General features: G+C 48.1%; 1 protein-coding gene and 1 long non-coding RNA gene across 2 annotated transcripts; one reads left to right on the top strand and one right to left on the bottom strand.

The window, feature by feature from the left end:
• The first annotated feature begins 1,053 nt into the window (after positions 1–1,053).
• Positions 1,054–20,150, top strand: LOC116875993. The gene is made up of 3 exons (XR_004384300.1): positions 1,054–1,658; positions 6,646–6,650; positions 20,140–20,150. It is a non-coding gene; the product is annotated as an uncharacterized LOC116875993 (long non-coding RNA).
• LOC116875991 (protein SET-like) lies at positions 7,084–8,356 on the bottom strand. Its single transcript, XM_032871852.1, has 3 exons — positions 7,929–8,356; positions 7,331–7,722; positions 7,084–7,154 (listed from the first exon to the last, which is right to left on the bottom strand). The coding sequence occupies exons 1-3, from the start codon at positions 8,339–8,341 to the stop codon at positions 7,084–7,086; spliced, it is 876 nt and encodes a 291-aa protein (XP_032727743.1). The 5' UTR covers positions 8,342–8,356.
• Positions 20,151–20,453: the final 303 nt, after the last annotated feature.

The raw sequence follows: 20,453 nt of genomic DNA, 5'->3' as shown, positions 1-20,453 counted from the left end.
GCCCGCCCTTTACGTTGCCCCCTGGCTGTGCTCAGAGGCCCTGTGGTCTCCTGCTCAGTCTCATTAGTCTTACCTGCTCTTGTAGCTCCCCCATTGAGAAGCCCTGTTTTTCAGAAGAAATCACAGCAAGCAGCCCTCTGTGCCTAAAGCAGGGTTGGGGGGCATCTAGGTTCCTGAAGGCCTGTCTACACTCCAGAACTCTGGGGGTTTGCCTCCAAGCATATTCCCGTTCTTCCTTGGTTGCCCATAATATAAGTAGCATGGCGGCCTTGCAACATTCACTACCAACCCCTCCCCCCACCGCCGCGTCACCATTTCTTCAGCTGGGGAGGGAGATAAATTAGAGTAATGAGATTTGAAAAACAAATTGCAACACCAAAAAAGCCATGTTATGTAATGCAGTGCCATTTTACAGAACAAGTTGTCAACAAAAATAGGACTAGTTAATTCTCTGGAAGCGAAATTAATTAAAAATTCACAGGAAATGCCAGAACACTTCGCTGGGAGGTTTTAAGAAGTAATGGGACTTTGGAAAATTCCTCGCTGTATGGGTACAAATAATCCAAAGCTAAAGCTCCGGAAGTGCAGGTTTCTGCCAGAGTTGGGGGGTGCAGACTGCCTGCCTAGCCTCTGCAGGGGCTGAGTGGGGCCGGGAGCTCTGGTGGGGCATTCTCTCCTGTGGTAGTCATATCATGGATAAATTCAATGGAGGATTGGCAAGCAAAAAATAAAAGAGAGGAGGAATTTCAAAAGTGCAGGCAGTTCCATTTTCTTCCATTCCAGAATTGAGCCTGAGATTGGGGGAGAGGGTCAGGCCCCCAGCTGGTCCCAGCTTCTTACACCTCTTAAAGTGCAGGTATTTATTTCTCCAGGCTTAAGGGCAGTTGGAGGTGTTCGTCTGTTTTTAAAATACCTTTTGAGGGGCACCGGGTGATTAACTTGGTTAGTCATTCGACTTGATCTCAGCTCAAGTCTTGATCTCAGGGTCATGAGTTCAAGCCCCACGTAGGGCTCCAACGTGTGTGCAAAGCCTACTTATAAAAAAAAATAGAATATGACCTTTATGAAGAAGCATAACACAACCTTCAGAGAAAAGAATATTACTTCAGTGGCTGGCTCATCTGGTGGGTGTATGTTTCACAATTTAAGAAACCGTGGGACTCTCTTCCAGAGTGTTTGTACCATTTTACATTCCCACCAACAGTGTATGAGGGTTCCATCTCCTTGTGTGAGGAGGTATACCTGGTACTTTTGTATCAAAATGAGAAATGCTGTTGGTATGACATAAGACTCAGTATGTTGACATTTGTAGATGAAACTAAAAATCACCTATAACCTCACCCTCCCCCATGCTTTTGCTGTATTTTCCTGCAGGATTTTTTCTGAACACTCACAAATGGAATGAAGGGTGTACCATCACTGAGTCATTCCTCTGCTATCAGATACTTGGATCGTTTCTGATTTTTTTTAGTTTTTTAAATAATATTGCTATGAGCATAATGCTAAATAAAGTCTTTCGATTTGGTTATTTCATTAGGAGTGGAATTAGTTCATTCGTAGAAGTAGAATTATTGGGGGCAAAGGCATGAAGGTTAAGGTTAAGCTTCTTGGTGCACACTGTCGCAGAACCAGTAAGGTCTATATGCACATTTACGTGTGTGTGTGTCCTGGTCAAATGGACATATGAAATTAGCTATCATGGAAGTGAATTACTGATGCATTGCTACAGTGTGCATTAAACTTGAAAACATGGTGCTAAGTGAAAGAGCTAGTCACAAAGGGCCACATATTGTGTGATTCCATTTATATGAGATGTCCAGATCAGGCAAATCTATGAGACAAAGATTAGTGGTTGCCTAGGGGATGAGAGGATTTGGAGGTGATGACTAAGGGGTGCAGGGTTTCTTTTTGGTTTCTTTTTGGGGTAATGGAAATGTTCTAAATTTGCCACAGTGGTGGTTGCACAACTCTGTGAATATGATTAAAGCCACTGAATTGTACGCTTTTTAAAAATTTTTCAATGTAAGCTTTATTTTATTTTTTAATTTTCAATGTAAGCTTTATGCCCAGCATGGGGCTTAAACTCACAACCCTGAGATCAAGAGTTGCGTACTTTACCGACTGAGCCAGCCAGGTGTCCACTTTAAGTGGATGAATTATACAGTATCTGAGTTATATGTCAATAAAGCTGCTTTTAAAAGGGATGCCTGGGTGCCTCAGTCAGTTAAGCGTCTGCCTTCAGCTCAGGTCATGATTCCAGGGTCCTGGGATTGAGCCCTGCTTCAGGCTCCCTGCTCGCGCGGGAAGCCTGCTTCTCCCTCCGCCTCTGCCTGCTGCTTCCCCTGCTTGTGCTCTCTCTCTCTCTCTTTCTGACAAATAAATAAATAAAATCTTAAAAAAAAATAGAGTTGCTAAAAAATATACCAGTCACTCATTGTAGCCAATAGAGTGGTATGTTTGATATTTGCTGGGTGTCAGCTCGGTGATCTTATTTTTGTCTGTGCTTAAAAATTATGAAGTGGCCTTATTTTGTCTCATTTTATCATGGTCTCAGAGTAACTTTATCTGAGGTTGGTATTGTTGATTGCTTATGTCTATCAGGAGAAGAAAATACTTGGCTCTGTTTGACCAGTTCCTAGCAAAGCTGAGGTCTAACCGTGAATGTCAGATCAATTGTGAATGTCAGGGGCTGTGTTTTTTCTTCCTCAGTAGACACTGAGAACCTCAGTGGGAGCCTCAGGGGCCCACAGGAATGCAAGTTAGCACACTTGGGAAGGCCACAGAAGCTCTGGTCCCAGCCTCCTGCTGGTGTGAGCTTGGGCTCATGTATGTGGGGCTTTGGGAGGTGGGGCCCCTAGGCTGGAGGAGAACATATGCCATCTGTGTTGTAGGGACTATTTGTACTTCCTGTGTCTGCTGCTATTTCAAAGTACTTAAAGGCAAAATGTTCTTTCACTCACTCTGCTGAGGAGGCCCCGTCATACTCCTGTGACCACCTCTAGCCTTCTCCCTGCTTTGTTCACTCTTCTAGGATTCCCTCAATAGCCCATGGAGGAATTGTAGGGTTGGAGTGAAGGGGAAGGGAGGGGAGCAACAGCTTTTTCAGGCCTAGCAAGAAGAGAACTTTTCCTGTTTTTGCTCTCCATTGCTGTTGATTAAGCCTTATTTTGTGTTGGGTTTAATCTCCACAGACACCTGGGGTACCCAGAATCCCTGCAGACCCTTCCTGGAATCACTGCCTATCAGAGGATGCAGAGGTTGGGGGTCCCAGTGAGAAGAAGGCAGGGAGATGGCATAGAAGGAGCACTAGGAGTTTCAAATTCCAGCTGTGGTTCACTAGGCCTGAGGGCCTAGCATATGTGGGAGGCAATCAAATCTGGAAGACATTTGCACTTTCTCCAGGCCCTCACCCTTTCCCATGGCCTTCCCAGCAGCATCCTTTCTTCTTTGGACACTGTTTGAGTCCTTGCCTTGGCTGTGGGGCCAGCCAAGGGGTGGCACATTGGCCCTCAGGCCACATGGGCCCTCCTCCTGTCCCCTAGGATTATGTTGTTGAGAGCCTAGAGTGGTGGTATTTTAACTACCATGGTAACCAGAGCTGTTCGGATCCGACTGAGGGGACCTCTGTTAGCATCAACTCCTTGATGGATAAAGTGGAAGGCAGAGGACGGGAAGGAGAGTGTCATAGTGAGTTGAACATCAGAAGTTGGTCTTTAGGCTTTCTCAGGGGGCATTGGTGACTGTCCCATGCCTTCTCTTGCCCCTCTGTCTTCCCATCTGCCTAAAATTGATTTGCTAATATCCAGTTTGCCTCTTGGGGTCATTATGATGCCCATGGTGACATTAGTTATTGTGCGTTGCCATGGAGGCCACTCTGCGGAGCCCATGTGTTCATGGGTGGTGGGATTAGACCTTCTTATCTCCTGGTTGAGTGTCCACTCCCTCCCATGCAGGTGTGTGCTGAGCAGCACTGCCCATCTTTAGACACTCACCCAGGGTGTACTAGCAAGCACCCTGGATAAGGAGAGGGGTAGGTTTCATGAGTCAAGCAACATGATTCACTCTGCAGTGCAATAATCAATTTTAAGAATTCTCATTCTTGAATGGTTCAACAGTCCTGAGGCCACTGCCTGCCCTTCCTCCTGGTGTGAATTCATCCTTCCACTAGTACACAGTCCCCTGGGGCCTGGCAAATTATGTCCAGCCAGAATGCTCTCAATACCCTGGAGATCCTCAAACTGAAGTTGCTGGTGTTTGTAAGCACCGGACCTGTGTACTTTCATGAATCTATGAAGAGAATATTTGCTAGGTGCTAACCGTATGCTCAGCAACTCTGGAGTGATCTCTCAAAACCCTTTTGCCTCAACTAGTACCTCATCTCTCTTCCAGCCAGAACTGAGACCAGCTGATGCTAAGGAATGAGGGTCTGCCATGAGGGTCACCCATGGGATCCTGGGGCAAGCCAGGGCATGTGTGGGTTTGGTCATGAACACCAGTGCAGTCTTCTGGCTGCTCTTTCTGGGGTTCTATTGGCCCTCTTTTCTGGACTAATTTCTGCCCCAGGAGCTATATATATGCAGCTTCTTTATGCTACCCAACATTACTATCATTGTCATTATGCTGTGCCATTTACTCCTCTGGGGACAAGATTCTAGACTCTAAGTTGCAGAGCCCTTCACCGGGAACATCTGGTCTCCCCCACCTGCCTGGGCATTGGGTGGTGGGGGGAGGGGTTGTGGGCATCCACAAAAGTTGGGGGTCATCCAGAGTGGAGGGAGAAGCATCTTTACTGCAGGGAATGTATACAGGAGGAATTCCAGGGATTGTCTCACCTCATCGTCTTCAGGTAGCAGGCCTACCGGGTTTGGATGCAGGTGGGAAGAATAGAGTTCCTGGAACGTAAGGGGACCCTCCCCTGGGCCCAGTCTCCCCGCACAGCTCATAGGACAAGCGGGGAGAGGGCAGTGGAGATGCCCATAATGCGTGAATGCCTACTTACTCCGGAATGGAGCATGGGAATTGAGTACAGTCCACTTTCCTATGCTGAGCAGCCCCTGAAAACATTGGCCCTCCCTGGGCCCGCTCTGGGAAGTTCGGACCTCCAAGTCGATTCTCTTTAAGCCTGCTGAGGCGAACAAGCATCCTTGTGGATTATTAGGCCCGTGTGAACAAGGCCTGGAGTCCGCTGGTTTGGGAACGGTGGCTGTAGGTAGGGATGGATTGACTATTCTCTGTTCTCCGGCGGCAGGGCCCAGCACACTTCAGCACCGCGGGCTGGACAGCGCCTTTCAGGGCTTGCTGGTGGCGCGCAGCAGGGACGGCTGTCCTCTCTTAAGCAGACCTTTCGCGCGGAAGGAACGAGACAGGAACAGGACGGAGTTTCCAGGGTGGGCCCAGAGCTGGGGCTGGGGTGAGGGGCAGGGTGTCCTTGTCCCAGGGCAGCGAGGCAGGTGTCACGTGACCCAGCGCCACCAATCCGCATTAGCCAGTGCCTGGACTTATGGCATTATGCAAACGCGAGGAGAAGCGGCTTCGCGGGGATGCTGGATCCCTGCCTAGGAAGCCACCCTATCTAGCAAACGCTACGACCAGCGATGGGCCCAGGGAGGGCTTAAGAATCGCCCCAATCCACACAGCGAGGCAGGGGAGGGCCAGCACTAGGTAGGACCTGAAACATCGGGAAAACCTCATTTCAGCTCAAACCTGTGAGAAAAACCACCAAACAAGCAGCCCTAAATTTACCTGCTATGGGCCTGGGGGCCCTCAGTCTGTGTCACCTCTCCACTAATTGCCTTTATCATAGCATTATGCTGCCGAGCCACGACGTCCAAACATGCTCTCAAGGTCCTGGCAGCCTTGGGTACCTTTATGGACACTGTCCTAGGGGTGGCTGTTCCCAGAAAGCCAGCCTTGAGGCAGCAAGACAGGTTCTCAGGTGACATAAGAGGAGAATGTGACTTGAGAGAGCGGTCGTTTCTCAGCTACCAGGAGAACCAGAACTATTTGGATGTGACTGGGAGGAAGCAGTGCAGATAGGCGCTGTTCCTTCTCTGAGTAGCGGAGGGTTCGGGTAGAGGCGGGTGGTACTGCGCCATCAGCTGAGACCTGTAGGCAGTGACGCTTTAGCCTGTTCATAGGATCAGAAAGGTCCAGGGGAGACCCCAGTGCAGGAGGGGGCACTCTTTAAAAGCTATGCTAGTTTTTTTTTTTCACATTTAGTTTTATTGTAACAAAGCAACTTGTACAATTTTAACGTTTAAAACTGAGCATCCTCTTTCCTTTCCAGTGAAACAAAAAGAAAATTTAAAAATAAATAGGAACAAAATTACAATAGAGAATGTCAATTCCAAATGGGATCCTACAGGTTCTGCTGATTCTCCCATTGAATAGCAGGGCTCAAGTATTGTTAGGAGAGAGTTTTATTTTAAAAGTGTCATCTTAAACTGCAAGGATGTCCTTTAAACATCACAATTAAACATGCCAAAGGAGAAGCCATGTTGTCAAAATGCCCACTTAACCCACCCAAACGTCTCAAACCCACCCTTTGCTGACCTTCTATAGCCCCATTTTTTAAAGTTCTTTTCAAACAAGAGAAAGTAGATAGGTACATGTTGGTAAATGGTAACTGTCCATATTCACATAGAGACACAGTGTAATCTCTGAGCCCAATACACAGAGAAAGGAGGAAAAAAGCTAGAATTCTATGCACTACTACACAGGGGCCTAGCACCCTCCAGCTTCCAGCAGAGCTAAGGGAGCAGATTTTTCTTTTTTCCCACAGAGCACGGTGGTGTTGATTCCATAAGTTTTTGTTTTTGTTGAGACAGGAAGGGACAAAAATGAATTTGGAACAAAAAGGGGTAAAGATTCTTTTCCCACTGAAATTCTGCTCAAGGTATTCCCCCCACCCCAATAAGCTGAGAACCATGGTATAAAGGGAGAGAAAAAGGAGACTTCAAAAAACAGGGCAAATGAGCATGAGAGGAGAAAAGAAAAAGAAAAAGAAGAAAAAAAAAGACAGCAACTTGCTCCCAGGGACTGAAGAAAATTTAAAAAGGAAAGTTAGAATCCATCAGTGTTCCATCAGTCATCTTCTCCATCCTCCGATCCTTCCTCCCCCTCATCATCATCTTCATCTTCACCTTCATCCTCATCTCCTTTTTTTTTTAAAGATTTTATTTATTTATTTGACAGAGATCATAAGTAGGCAGAGAGGGAGAGAGGAGGAAGCAGGCTCCCCACTGAGCAGAGAGCCCGATGCGGGGCTCGATCCCAGGACCCTGAGACCATGACCGGAGCTGAAGGCAGAGGCTTTAAACCACTGAGCCACCCAGGCGCCCCCCCTCATCTCCTTCTTCATCAATATCTTCTGATCCTTCTTCTTCATCATCATCATCTTCTTCTTCTCCTTCCCCTTCTTCATAATCCATATTGGGAACCAAGTAGTACTGTAATGGATTTGGCCAAATACCATCTTTGAGGACCTCTCCTAACTCATCTGTGCCTGCATCAGAACGGTCAGTAAACCAGGTGAAGAAGCTCTCTGGTTCGTCATGCTGTCTCTTCCTGCTGGCTTTATTCTGTGTTTGACTTGAACATTTCATCAGATCATTTCCAGATTTCCATTTGATTTCAGTGGACTTTGAAGATGGATCACCACTCTCATTCAGATGGAATTCTTTGGAGAGAACTTTATTTTCGAAGTAAGGGTTTTCATCAAAACAAAACTCTAGGGGTGCCTGGGTGGCTCAGTGGGTTAAAGCCTCTGCCTTCAGCTCAGGTCATGGTCCCGGGGTCCTGGTATCGAGCCCCACGTCGGGCTCTCTGCTCAGCAGGGAGCCTGCTTCCTCCTCTCTCTCTGCCTGCCTCTCTGCCTACTTGTGATTCCTCTCTGTCAAATAAATAAATAAAATCTTTAAAAAAATAAATAAAAATCTATTCTGTAACCTGATTTAATATCTTCCAATTCTGTCACTTCAACTCTTGTCAAATAATGCAGCATCTCTTCATCCTCCTCCCCAAGCAGTGCCGACACTAGTGGATGGTTGACAAATGTTGTTACCCCAAAATTGGGGATTTTGGAGATCCATTCTGACCTCTTCTGAAAAAATGGTTGGTGGACTTTGTTATATTTCTGTTCTACTTTCAAAATCTCACTGGCTTGTTCATTAAGTCTGTCTGTTTCATCTTGTACTTCATCAATATGTTCAGTTGCTTCTTGCTGTTCTTTTTCTCCCTTACGCAAGTGCTGAGATGTTGACGTCTGCCCTGGCTTGGGGACGGGAGGCAGTCTCAGTTTCTTCGTTTGAGGCGGGAGCGAAGACTGGCGTTTGGGGGCCATGCTGTGAGGAAACTCCACGAAACCAGGAGAGGGGCACGTCTGGAAGCTCCGATTGCTCGCTATGCTAATTTTTAAAGCTTCTTGTTTGAAATACTTAGAAACTTTCTGGAGAAGGTGGTTCAAAGAACTTCAGTAAACCCATTGCTCCTCTTCAGCTCTTGTTAATGTTTTGCCAAGTTTCTACTATTCTCTGTTCTCATTTTCTCCTTCCCTCCCTGTCTCTTGAGTACACACACTCATATGTGTTATTATCACTGTTATTTTGAACCGCTTGCCAGTGAGTTGTATAGGTCTTATCTGCTTGTAGTCTGTGAAAGAGCCCGGTCACTGGGCACCACTGGGAGCCACAGCCCAGTGGGGAATCAGCCTGATGGGGTAGGTGGGGATCTAAGTAGAGTGATCAATTTATTGGGGACACGGGGGGAGCCTGGATCTCATGGTTTTCATCTCCTCAATGAGCCTATGGAGTAGGCTGTTTGCATCCTTCAAAAGGCAGGTAACCGCCCCCCCCCCAACTCTGTCAGGGGAGGTGCCCAACCAGGAGAGGAAGCCGGCTCTAGTCCCTACATCAGTGAACAGCTCCCATTCAGGGGCTGGAGCTGGGGAGGGGGCTGAATTATCCTGCTGCCACTTCCTGACCACCACTGACCATTTTCAGCAGCGTGATCTCTCTTCAGGAGGACCAGATTCTTGGCATGGGGCTTGGAAGTAGGAAGTGAGTCCCGTCTAAACATAGTATGACACCCACACGGGCCCTATTGAGACAGTCTGTTTAGTTTTTCTCGAGTCTGGGGCAAAGTTTTGTCACTTTGACTCCCCCCCCCCACCTCCCTCTTCTTCATGGCTTACTTCCTCTTCAGTGTCTCTGGCCTCTGGCTTCTGGTTATAATGGATTTTTAAAAAAATATTTAATTTATTTATTTGAGAGAGAGAGAATGAGCGAAATGAGGGGGAGAGGCAGAGTGAGAAGTGAGCAGGAAGCCTGACATGGGGCTTGATCCCAGGACCCCGGGATCATGACCTGAGCTGAAGGCAGACGTTTAACTGACTGAGCCACCCAGGCACCCCTGCTTATAATGGATTTTGTTGCTGTTTATCATCTGCAGTCTCCCCTTGGGCAGCCTCTGTCTCCAGAGAGGCACTGGGCAACTGGTCAGAGCACTCAGGTAAATTCCAAGTTGGAGGTCCCGTGAACGCAGGAGGGCAGGCAGTGGGATCCACTGGGCCTTCACAGGGCTGGCAGGTCTCATCTACCTTTTACTCCTATATAGTGGCAGTGAGAGGGCCAGGTGCACCTGGCCTCATAAGCATTCACTAGGAGGCTTGGGACTCCAGGTTGGAAGGTCATCCCACTCACCACCAAGCAGTCTTTGCCACCCTGCCCAGGGGAACCCACAGCAACGGGGGCTCCAAGCCAGTCCAGGTAAAACCACAAGTGGGATGGCAAGACGCCTCGGAATGGCCAGATCCTGAGCTCCTCAGAAAATGCCCAGAGGGAAGAACAGAAATGGTTAGAGGCAGGAATGACAGGAGAAGCCTGTGCAGTGCTGAGGGGGCAAGAGCCAGCCATCTCTTCAAGCTACAGGTGGTTCGAGGGTTATTTCTCAAGGTCATTTCTGAGTTCTTTGGTGCTGACTTTAGGATATAACCTTTATGGAAAATATATTCAAACCTTTCCTGGAATGCTGGGCTCAGATCAGAGACAGATACCTAACAGCTCTAATGACATTTAAATTTTTCTCTTTTTTCTGTTTGAAGCTGAAATTATTAGCAGCTAGTTCCTGGCTTACCTGGAAACATATCTGGAGGCTGCCGGTGGTTGCTGCTTTCGCCGACTCTGCATAGCGCAGTGAGTATCTGATTATCGGGCCTGGGGAGTTAGGGAGGAGACTCAGCCCCATAACAGGCCTGAGGTGGAAGGATGGCTCTGTCACAGAAACCTGGGTGACTTCAGGTGAGTCACTGCACCTCTTGGGCCTCATATTCCTCCTGTACATGGAATCCAACCCACCCTGCAGCCTTCCCTCTGGGAGTTGTCTTAGGCTGTGGTGCTCCCAGGACCTGTGCTAAGGCTGCACATCTTCCTGGCCTCTGTCCACGCCCCTTACAGGCTGTGTCCACTGAGCATCAGTGAACTCAAAGCCCAAAGTGGGATTGGATTTATCACATCAAATCCTGCTTGGAAAGCACAGGTCCATTCGATGGAGATCCATTCTAGCCGGAGACTTTCCATGGGGTTATTTTAATTAGAATTTCTTCAAATGTTCAGATGAATTAGGGGATAATTGGCATTTTGGGTACAGAGGATTAGCATCCCATTACTTAGGTACTCTTTGACGTTTTTCTAATTGATGGGTAGTTTCCTCCATGACATTTTATGATAGTATTTTTACAGATTCCCTACGAGCTCTTTGGAAGAGAACAGTGCGATCACTCAGGGGAGGCCAAAATGAAAGGTGACTTAAAATTTTGGCTGGGGAGGAAGTAGGGATTTGGCACAGAGTTACTTTTGAAAGGGAACCAAACCTTAGTTTTTAATAAAGAAAACATTTCCAAATGATAAAATCTTTTATGTGGTTTACCTTAATTATACAAAAAACCCAAATGTTTAAAAACAACCATTTGGCAGTAAGCAAATGTCATGTCAAGTTTTCTTTCCACAAGGAATTTGTCGCCTTGAGTAGCCCCATATGTCTGTGGAGATGGGTGAAGGCTTGAATGGTTAAAACATTTCAAGGAGCACAGGTCTCTGTAAACTTCAACTGGTTCTTGCCTAGGAACACGTTCCCTTTTCTCTAGGTCCTTTGAGAGATACACACCCTTTTCTCCTTAGTTCCTCTGACCCCTACTCATTTATTGGGCTGATATTTCTTAGAAAATTATCACACCAAAATTTCTCCCAAAAGGAGGAAATAATTTTAGAATTTGATGGTAGTGATCAAAATAGCCAAACCAGGAGAATTAAATGGCCCTTTGCCGTCTCTTACTTGCTCCACCTCTGACCCAAGTCTGGGGACCCTGATTGTTTATTCCTATTGGGTCAGCTACCTTCCTCTTTACAGGCAAAAACCTCAACTGATATTGGTAGAACCCGCAGCACACACCCCATCAAGATTCAAATTAAGGTTCCACTAAAAATAACCATGCTTTGGGGCGCCTGGATGACTCAGACAGTAGAGCATGCGACTCTTGATCTCAGGGCTGTGAGTTTAAGCCCCACACTGGGTGTAGAAATTACTTTAAAAACAAATTTCTGTTTAAAAAAATTAAAAGTAAAGACAAGACCTCCAGAAAGACTCTTCCACCTCTCTGGAAAGGCCCTTTTCAAGAAATTGCTTACCAACTCTTGTGCCACCGAAGACCAGGGAACAGACTCACGGAGTCACGTGACACGCCTAAAGCAAGCACCAAACTTGGCCTGGAGACCTGCTGGCCATCTGATGACCTGAAAGGAAAGATTTCCAGGAGCTGAAGCTGATGACATGGCTTTGCCAAGATGTCCAGACTAGGTCTGTGTACCTTTTTCTCACTGTTGCTTCTTCTGTCTCTTTTGTGGCAAGAAAATGCCCTTGTCATGTTTCCCAAACTCATAAGGAAGGGGGCAACCTCTTCTGTGACTATGGCTTTTTGGAAACCATCTCATCATGATCCCATGACAAAGGAATTTTTCACTTGATTTTTCTAAAGGGTAAGAAGGTTCTAAATTCATGAAAGTCTTCTTTCATCTAAACTATCTAAACTCTGGATTCTTATTCAAATTCATGGCTTTCTGAATTTACATCTTTACAGACTATTATTGAAAACGCATGTGGTTCTAAACAGTTATTTTGAGATAACATAGTGTTGTTCTTGTTTAAAGATTTTACTTATTTATTTGACAGAGAGACACAGCGAGAGAGGGAGCCTGACACAGGGCTCGATCCCAGGATCCTGGAATCATGACCTGAGTGGAAAGCAGATGCTTAAAGACTGAGTTATCCAGGCGCCCCAGAGATAACAATAGTGTTTTAAAACGTCTTTGAAGTTTTGCTGTTTTGCAAAAAGTACATTAGCTGCTGCTCCATGTTTATACCTGCCCCGAATCTTCCCAAACGCACCTGGTTCGTTCTTAAGCAGAGACGGCAGGAAACATACGGACACCAGGTCTGTTGTCACAGGACAGACCTGTGACAACAGGTCTGTAAGTGCCAACGAATATTTCAGTGGGTTACTTTCCCACCTAGAGTCTTGGTTCGGAACTATGATACAATTTGGAACTGTTATGTTACTACTACTACTTCTTTTTCTCCTTCTTCTTCTTCTTTTTAAGATTCCATCCATCCATTTGACACAGAGCACAAGCAGGGGGAGCAGCAGGGAGAGGGAGAAGCAGGCTCCCTGCTGAACAGGGAACCCGATGCGGGACTTGATCCTGGGACCCTGGGATCATGACCTGAGCCGAAGGCAGACGCTTAACCACCTGAGCCACCCACTCACCCCTGGAACTGGTATGTTACTTCTTCCATTATGTATAATTGTTTTAGGTTTTGTATTTTGTTACCTGTCACACTGTAAAAAACAACAACAATGTACCCAATACGCTGGTGCTGGCTCAGTGCTTCAGGACAATCTCTGACACTCGCTGGCAGTTGCGGCCTTGAGAAAATACAGAGTTTACATGGAAGCTACATAAGAGTTCTCCCTTCTGATCTTCCCTGTTGCTCAAATGTGGCCTTAAGTGGTTTCCAGCTGCTACGCACTTTCCCTCTGATGTAGGACATGATGACCAGGAAAGGTCCTTCCTGGTGCTGCAGGACAAACCACCAAGTATGGAGAATCTTACTCTTGATCAGTGATGCTTTCAAAGAAAGATCTTGATCAAAAGCAAGAAATGTGGAAATCAATAAAAGGAAAGCTTGTCTAGAATAGAGTGTGGAGGGGTGCCTGGGGGGCTCAGTTGGTTAAGCATCTGCCTTCAGCTCAGGTCATGATCTCAGGGTCCCAGAATCGAGCCCCGCATCGGGCTCCCTGCTCAGCGGGGAGCCTGCTCCTCCCTCTCACTTGGCGCCTTCTCCCTGCTTGTGCGCTCCCTCTCTCTCTCTCTCTCTCTAATAAATAAATAAAATCTTAAAAAAAAATAGAATGGAGTGGGGAGTCTGGCAGGGCAGGCTCTCAGGCCCTATAGCTTGCTATCAATTGCAGACCCAACAGGAAGAGATGGACCTTGCATATGGATGCTACCTTAGCTTAGTTTTTGCAGTAAAAGCTGAACTGACTTTTTTCTCAACAGGAATTGGAGTTTTAGAGTTGCACTGCTCTGAAAGAGATACAAATCTCAGGCACATATGGCTTGCATGTTAGTGACAAGGCTGCACTTCTCCACCATGCCAGCACCTAGGCGAGAAGCCTGTGCGTTGGGTAATGGATGGGGAAGAATATCAAAGACTAAAATCAGGGCCACTGTAAGAGAAACCATAAGATCAAAAAGACTGAAGGAGGGGCACCTGGGTGGCTCAGTCTGTTAAGCCTCTTCTTTCGGCTCAGGTCATGATCCCAGGGTCCTGGGACCGAGTCCCACATTGGGCTACTTGGTCAGCTTGGAGCCTGCTTCTCACTCTGCTGGCTGCTCCCCTGCTTGTGCGCTCTCTCTCTCTCTCTCTCAGACAAATGAATAAAATCTTTTTTAAAAAACAAAACAAGGGGCGCCTTGGTGACTCAGTGGGTTAAAGCCTCTGCCTTTGGCTCAGGTCATGATCTCAAGGTCCTGGGATCAAGCCCTGCAGCCGGCTCTCTGCTCAGTGGGGAGCCTGCTTTCCCCCCTCTCTCTGCCTGCCTCTCTGCCTACTTGTGATCTCAATCTGTCAAATAAATAAATAAAATCTTTAAAAAATTTTTAAAAAGTTTTAAAAAAGTTTTTTTACTTTAAAAAAAAAGTAAAAAAACCAAAACAAAACAAAACAAATCAAAGAGACTGGAGGGGGCCAAAGAAGGCAGAGCTAATGTAATCCCCAAATCGAGAAATAGGAAAGAAGGAGTAACACGTCCCGAGAAAGTCCAAAATCTAATAAGGCAGACATTAAACTTTAAGACTTAAGAATGATCCCCTTTGGCTGATGCCCTGCCTGAGGCTCTCTGTGGGGGGTAGGAGGACACCCTGAGGCACTGGCTGGGAGCATCTGGCCCCCCTGAGCTAGGGAGGCCGTCCTACCCTTTGAAAACTGTTCTGTCTATGGGCCGAGTACTCTGGGCCCGTGGTGGGCATGACAGTCTGCTGATCTCTGAATCGCATTTGGGGCCATTGTCCCATTGTATTTTGAAGAAGAGTGCCTGGCTCCTGTTGAGATGACTGACCCACACTAACCTCCTGGTCCAGTGGTTAGGTGGCCAACCCACTAGTGTGTCCTTTTTTGCAGTATGTGTAGCTGAGAATCTTTAAGATCAGCTCTCTTCTGCTTGGCAACTCTACCTTTAAGTCATTTATTTCTTCCTTCCTTCCCCCCCCTTTTACTATTTACTTTTTTATTTAAAGATTTTATTTTATTTACTTGAGAGAGAAAGAGGGAGAGCTCAAGCAGAGGGAGCAGCAGAGTGAGAGAGGAGCAGGCTCCGCACTCAGACACTTAACCGACTGTGCTGCCCAAGAGCCCCGAGTCAAATCTTTCTTTTCACCTTTCACCCTAGGCTGCTAGGAGGAGCCAAGCCATCCCTCCAACACTTTGTTTAGAAATCTCTTCAGCAAAACAGCCCGGTCCATCCCTTGCAAGATTCACCTTTCACAAAATAGGGGTCGCAAACACAATTCAGCCAAGTTCTTTGCCATTCTACAGCAGGGATCGCCTTTCCTTCCGTTTCCAGTAACATGTTCCTCGTTTCTGGGCAACGTCACCTGAATGGCCCGCGTTGCCCACGTTTCTACCAGCGTTCTGTTTGTGACCACCTATGGATTCCTTATGAAGAGGGAGGCTTTCTCTACAGCGCTCTCCTTTTCGTTCTGAGCCCTCAGCAGAATTGCCCATTAAGGTGCATTCTTGGCAATGTAGACATCTCATTTTCTAGCGAGCATCTCGGAACTCTGGCCTCAGCCTGTTGTGCAGTTCCGGAGCTGCTCCCACATTTTTCGGTATTCCTTATAGCAGCACCCCACTTCTTAGTACCAATTCTTAGTCCACTTGGGCTGCTATAACAAAAATACCAGAGACTGAGTGGCTTAAACAACAAATGTTTATTTCTCATAGGTCTGGAGAAGGCTGGGAAGTCCATGATCAAGGCACATGCAGATTGGGTGTCTGGTGAGAACCCGCTTCCTGTTTCACGGGCCACCATCGTCCCACTGTATCCTCACATGGTAGGAAGAGGGCAAGAGAGCTCTCTGTCTGGGGTCTCTTTCACAAAGGCACAATCCTCTTCACGAGGCCTGCACCCTCATGACCCTATCACCTCCCAGAGCCCTACCTCCCAATGCCATCACATTGAGGGATAGGATTTCAATGTATGAATTTGGGGGGCGGGGCACAAAAATCCAGACTCCAGCAGCCTCTTTCCTCGCCAGCACTGGGTATTGCCAGTCTTTTTCATTTTCGTCATTCCACCCGGTGTGTGGTGGTATCATTTCCATCTGATATTATTTTCCTTTGGCTTTTATAACTTTCTGGTGCAGATCTGCTAGTGAAGAATTCTCATGGTTTCTGTTTGGACTCTTTATTCGGTCTTTATTTTTGAGAAGGGGGAAGGCAGTTTGGGGTCTCAGTTTCTCCGCTCCTTACTGAGTGGAGTTCCTGTGCTTCTCCGTCACATGGATATGAGGTTGGTGCAAAGCCCAGATCCACTCCCTGTCCACGTGGGACCCCGAGAGGCTTCCTGGAGAATCTGGCTGGGAAGTCCTGATTCCTTTGATCTCTGTCCTACGGAGTGTAAGGTGGGATCTGTGTGGATCTGCAAGTGGGAGAGGGTGTGAGAAAAGTGTGAGGTTTGGGTGGTAGGATATGTTTATGAAACAATGGTGAGTTCTTTTGTCTGTGCCTTCTCAACAGCTCTGGGACCGGGAATAACACAATTATTCCTTTTTAAAAATATCTAATTAATTAATTTATTTGCCAGAGTGGGAGCACAAGAAGGGAGAGTGGGAGAGGGAGAAGCACGTTCCCTGCTGAGCAGAGAGCATGATGGAGGACTCGATCCCAGGACCCTGGAATCACGACCTGAGCCAAAGGCAGAAGCTTAACTGACTGAGCCACCCAGGCCTACCTAGTGCAATTATTCTTTATCCCTTTTGCTGTCTGGAAGTTCTCCTTGAAGTCTAATTGTAGGTCAGACTGTTACGGTCTAGAATTTGGGAACGAATATCTCTTCACTGCTGTAAGATAACACTCAGAGTTGGAAACCGACCACTCCACTCCACCTGAACCTCGGGCCTCCTTAATTTGATTCCCACCAGCAGCCTCACTCACTTTAACGTCTGAACTATGTAGATACCAGAGGAGAAACAGCAGTGGAGGAGTAGATGAGAATGAGGCAGAAGGCCCTCAAATATCCCAATCTCAGACACTCCTCCTGGTGCTGACCCTGGGTCCCCCATGCCCTGGGGAGGGGTAGAGGTGTTAGGGCTGCAACAAGAAGCTGAGATTTGAGGGGTGCCTGAGTGGCTCAGTTGGTTAATGAGCTGCCTTCCCCTAGGGTCATGATCCCAGGGTCCTGGGATCGAATCCTTCATTGGGCTCCTTGCTCAGCAGGGAGCCTGCTTCTCCCTCTTCCTCTGCTCCCCCTGCTTGTGCTCTCTGTCAAATAAATAAAATCTTAAAGAAGCAGCAGCAGCTGAGATATGGCAAGGCAGCAGAGAGCCCAACCTTATGCACCTCCTGCGTCTGATAACCAGAACATGTAGCTCAGGTTGGGTGATTAGATGGCTCAGCAAACCCCATCATGGCACCGGGGAAGGTGCAGGGAAGTGGCTCAGGCCCTGGTTAGTAAGCCCATGCTCCCAAAGCACGGTTAAACTTTCATCAGTTAATGTGGGTGGCCAGCTTGCAGCTGGATCTCCACCCTTGGAAATGCCAGGAAGCGTTGGGCGGGGAGTTGCCGCTCGAAGGCCAGTTGCAATTGGAACCCTCTGCTGATAAGGGTCTTGCTTTTGTGGAGGACACACTCCTGCCCATCCGGTGGCTGGCTTCAGCACCGCGCCCTCCACGCTTTTCCTGCCTCTTGGCGATGCTCGAGGTACAAAGAGGCCAATGCCTGGATTTACCCTCCCTTGTGCAGCGAGACAGACTTCGCTCTGACGGGGAGGGGGTGTTTACTCCAATCCAGCTCGAGTTCCGCGGCACCAGGCCAGTCTGGACCTGGAGCGCCCTCTGGCGGTGCTTAGCGGCGGGCCTGGACCTCCACATGCAACGCCAAGCTTTGGCTTTGGTCCCCGGAATGTGCTGGACAGCGCCTGCGGGGTGGCAGAGCTCTGAAAATCATTCTACCCCACCCCTCTCCAGGTCGGGTTTGGAAGGTGTGAGGCAGCCTTAGCTGCTAGGATGGGTTTGGACGGGTGTCCAGGGAGAATCAGGGTGCTGCTAAGGGTGGCTACATCAGTGTGGACGTGCGTTGCTGGGCCTGGAGTCTTATGTGTCATTTTTTTTCTGAACTGGCCACTGCCAAGAAGATCTATACTGGCCTTGCTTGGCCTTTTGATGTTCCCCAACCTCATCACCATCGCCGAGCCACCTTCTTTCCTGGACATTGGAGCAGGAGGGGTACAGCTGTTTTGGGATGCTGCAGTGTCTCCCAGAGTAGAGGGAAGGCTGCCTTTACTGCGTGGAATGTGCATGGGAGGAATTCCAGAAACTTTCTTTTCACTGAAGTCACCATCTCTGGACCCCAAGGTAGAGGAATAAGCGTGGTTTGGATGTGGGTGACGTGGGGTTGAGCCCTGAAAATTGTGGAGACTCTCCTTGGCCTCATTCTCCAAACACAACTCACAGGAAAAATCTGGAATGGGTGGTGGTGTTGTCCACAGTCAGCAGATTTCTACCAGGTGTGAGACAGGGCACAGGATTCAACCATGGCCTGGGCAAATCACTGACCTTCTCTGGCCTTCCCAGGTAAGCGTGGACCTTCTGGGATGGTTCTGGGGTGGTCACAAGTGTTGAAGAATACAGGAGATGCCGCTGATTATTGGGTCAGTGTGGACATGTCTTAGATTTCAGGCAGGTCTTGGTTTACCCGGGGGCAGCTGCATGTGGGGCAGGTCGGGGTCGATGCTACTCCCGCACAAAGGATTGAACAGCATCCCCAGGGCGGTTGGGCAAATCCAAAGCCGAGATGGATAGTGGCCTAGGCCCACCGAGGGTGGCCCATAGAGGCTGACAGCAGAACCCCTTTGGAGGGGCCTGAGCTTCGGGACCCTGGCCTTGAGGGACTTGGGGGCAACACCTGCACTCATAGGGTTGGGACCTGAGCTCCAGGAGTTACAGACTCTGGGTTAGCAAATAAATCCTTTGTAGTGCTTCAAATTACAAACTTTTAAAAACATTCAATCTATTTATTTATGTATATATTCTACATAAGTTACAAATCCTCACTTCTGCCATGCTGCTAGAACTCTATTTCTCCTTTGATCCTGTTTTCTTTCTTTCTTTTTTTTTTTTTTTTTTTGAGATTTTATTTATTTATTTGACAGAGAGAGACACAGCGAGAGAGGGAATACAAGCAGAGGGAGTGGGAGAGGGAGAACAGTCTTCCCGCGGAGCAGGGAGCCCGATGTGGGGCTCGATCCCAGGACCCTGGGTTCATGACCTGAGCTAAAGGAAGACGCTTAATGACTGAGCCACCCAGGCGCCCCGATCCTGTTTTCCATCAGTAATTCGGAGTTACTTTGTTTTGAAGGTTATAGCTGTTGTAAATGCCTGTTTGTTGGTCTTCCGGGCTAAGTGCTGGGCAAGGCCAGTGGAGGTCGCTGTGTCTCCAAGGAGGGAGGTAGATACCGGGATGGAATCTGAGCCAATCTGGAATCTGGTCCCTTCATGCCACACTGCAAGCCCCAGCCCGCAATCATTGAGACTCTGTCTCTGCTCAGATTACATACATTTTTACACATGGTCTTTTCTCTGCTTCTCAGCAGCTCAGGACATCAGGCCTGCACATCCACACTAATAGGTGAGGGACCTCAGAGACTGTAGAAGTCACATAGCCAGGGAGGGGATTGAGCCAAGACTCGAACAATTTCTTTGGTCCTACCAGGTTATCTGCAAAAACAATGACAATCATGTGGAGCCTTTAGAGTAGTGGAATCCTGAGAGCTAATGGGCTCAACACAAGGGAGGAGGGACTTGGGAGTGAGAATGACTTATGGCCCTAGGTGTGTGGTGGCAGCCCTGGTTGGGCTGGGCGGTGTTAAGGGCTTCAAGGAGGTAAGGGTGCTAATGAAACATGACTGTTCCTAAAGCCTGAGGTGCCACTCAAGGCCCGTCGCAGTTCATCTATCTGGACTCATTAGGCCAGAATCCCCTCCTTTGGGCCAGAGCTCACTCATCTGTTCCATGACCAAGCCAAGTGAGTGAGGAGCCCAGAATGCAAGATTTGAAGAGGCATTGGCTCTCTGGGCCGTGCAAGTGCAGGCTAGCACCGGCAGGACCCTAAGACGGTCTCTTCTCCCTCCTGCCACCACTCTAAGCTTTGAGCTCATAGAGGGCAGAGACTGTGCCTGCTACTGCCTTGGGGCCCCCAGCCCAACATCTGGGCTGTGCAGTGTTGTTGCTTGGAGCTCAATAAACATTGGTCAGCGGTCAAGCCTCAGCTTTCTTTCCTGAGAGAAAAAGGGCTTAAGCAGGGAAGAGCATGTGTGTGTCACTCAATCTAACCCATTCTGGACCAGGGTCTGGATTTCTCATTTGCTAGATATAAGCAAATGGAATGTCGAGGGGGAGGACCCAGTGCCCTTGCAAGAATTAGAAAGTCTAAGGGGCGCCTGGGTTGTTCAGTGGGTTAAGCGTCTGCCTTCAGCTCAGGTCATGATCCCTCGGTCCTGGGATGGAGTCCCGCGTGGGACGTCTTGCTCAGTGGGGAGCCGCCTTCTCTCTCTCCCTCTCCCTGCCCCCACCCAGGGACGACTGCGAGACCTACTCCGGGAAGCCGAAGGATCGAGTGTATC

Source organism: Lontra canadensis, unplaced genomic scaffold (assembly GCF_010015895.1).
Source record: "Lontra canadensis isolate GAN:19392208 unplaced genomic scaffold, GSC_riverotter_1.0 scaffold43, whole genome shotgun sequence".
In the NCBI taxonomy this organism is placed as follows: Eukaryota; Metazoa; Chordata; class Mammalia; order Carnivora; family Mustelidae; genus Lontra; species Lontra canadensis.
The sequence above is the reverse complement of the archived record's forward strand: the minus strand, read 5'-3'. Positions and strand labels throughout refer to the sequence as shown.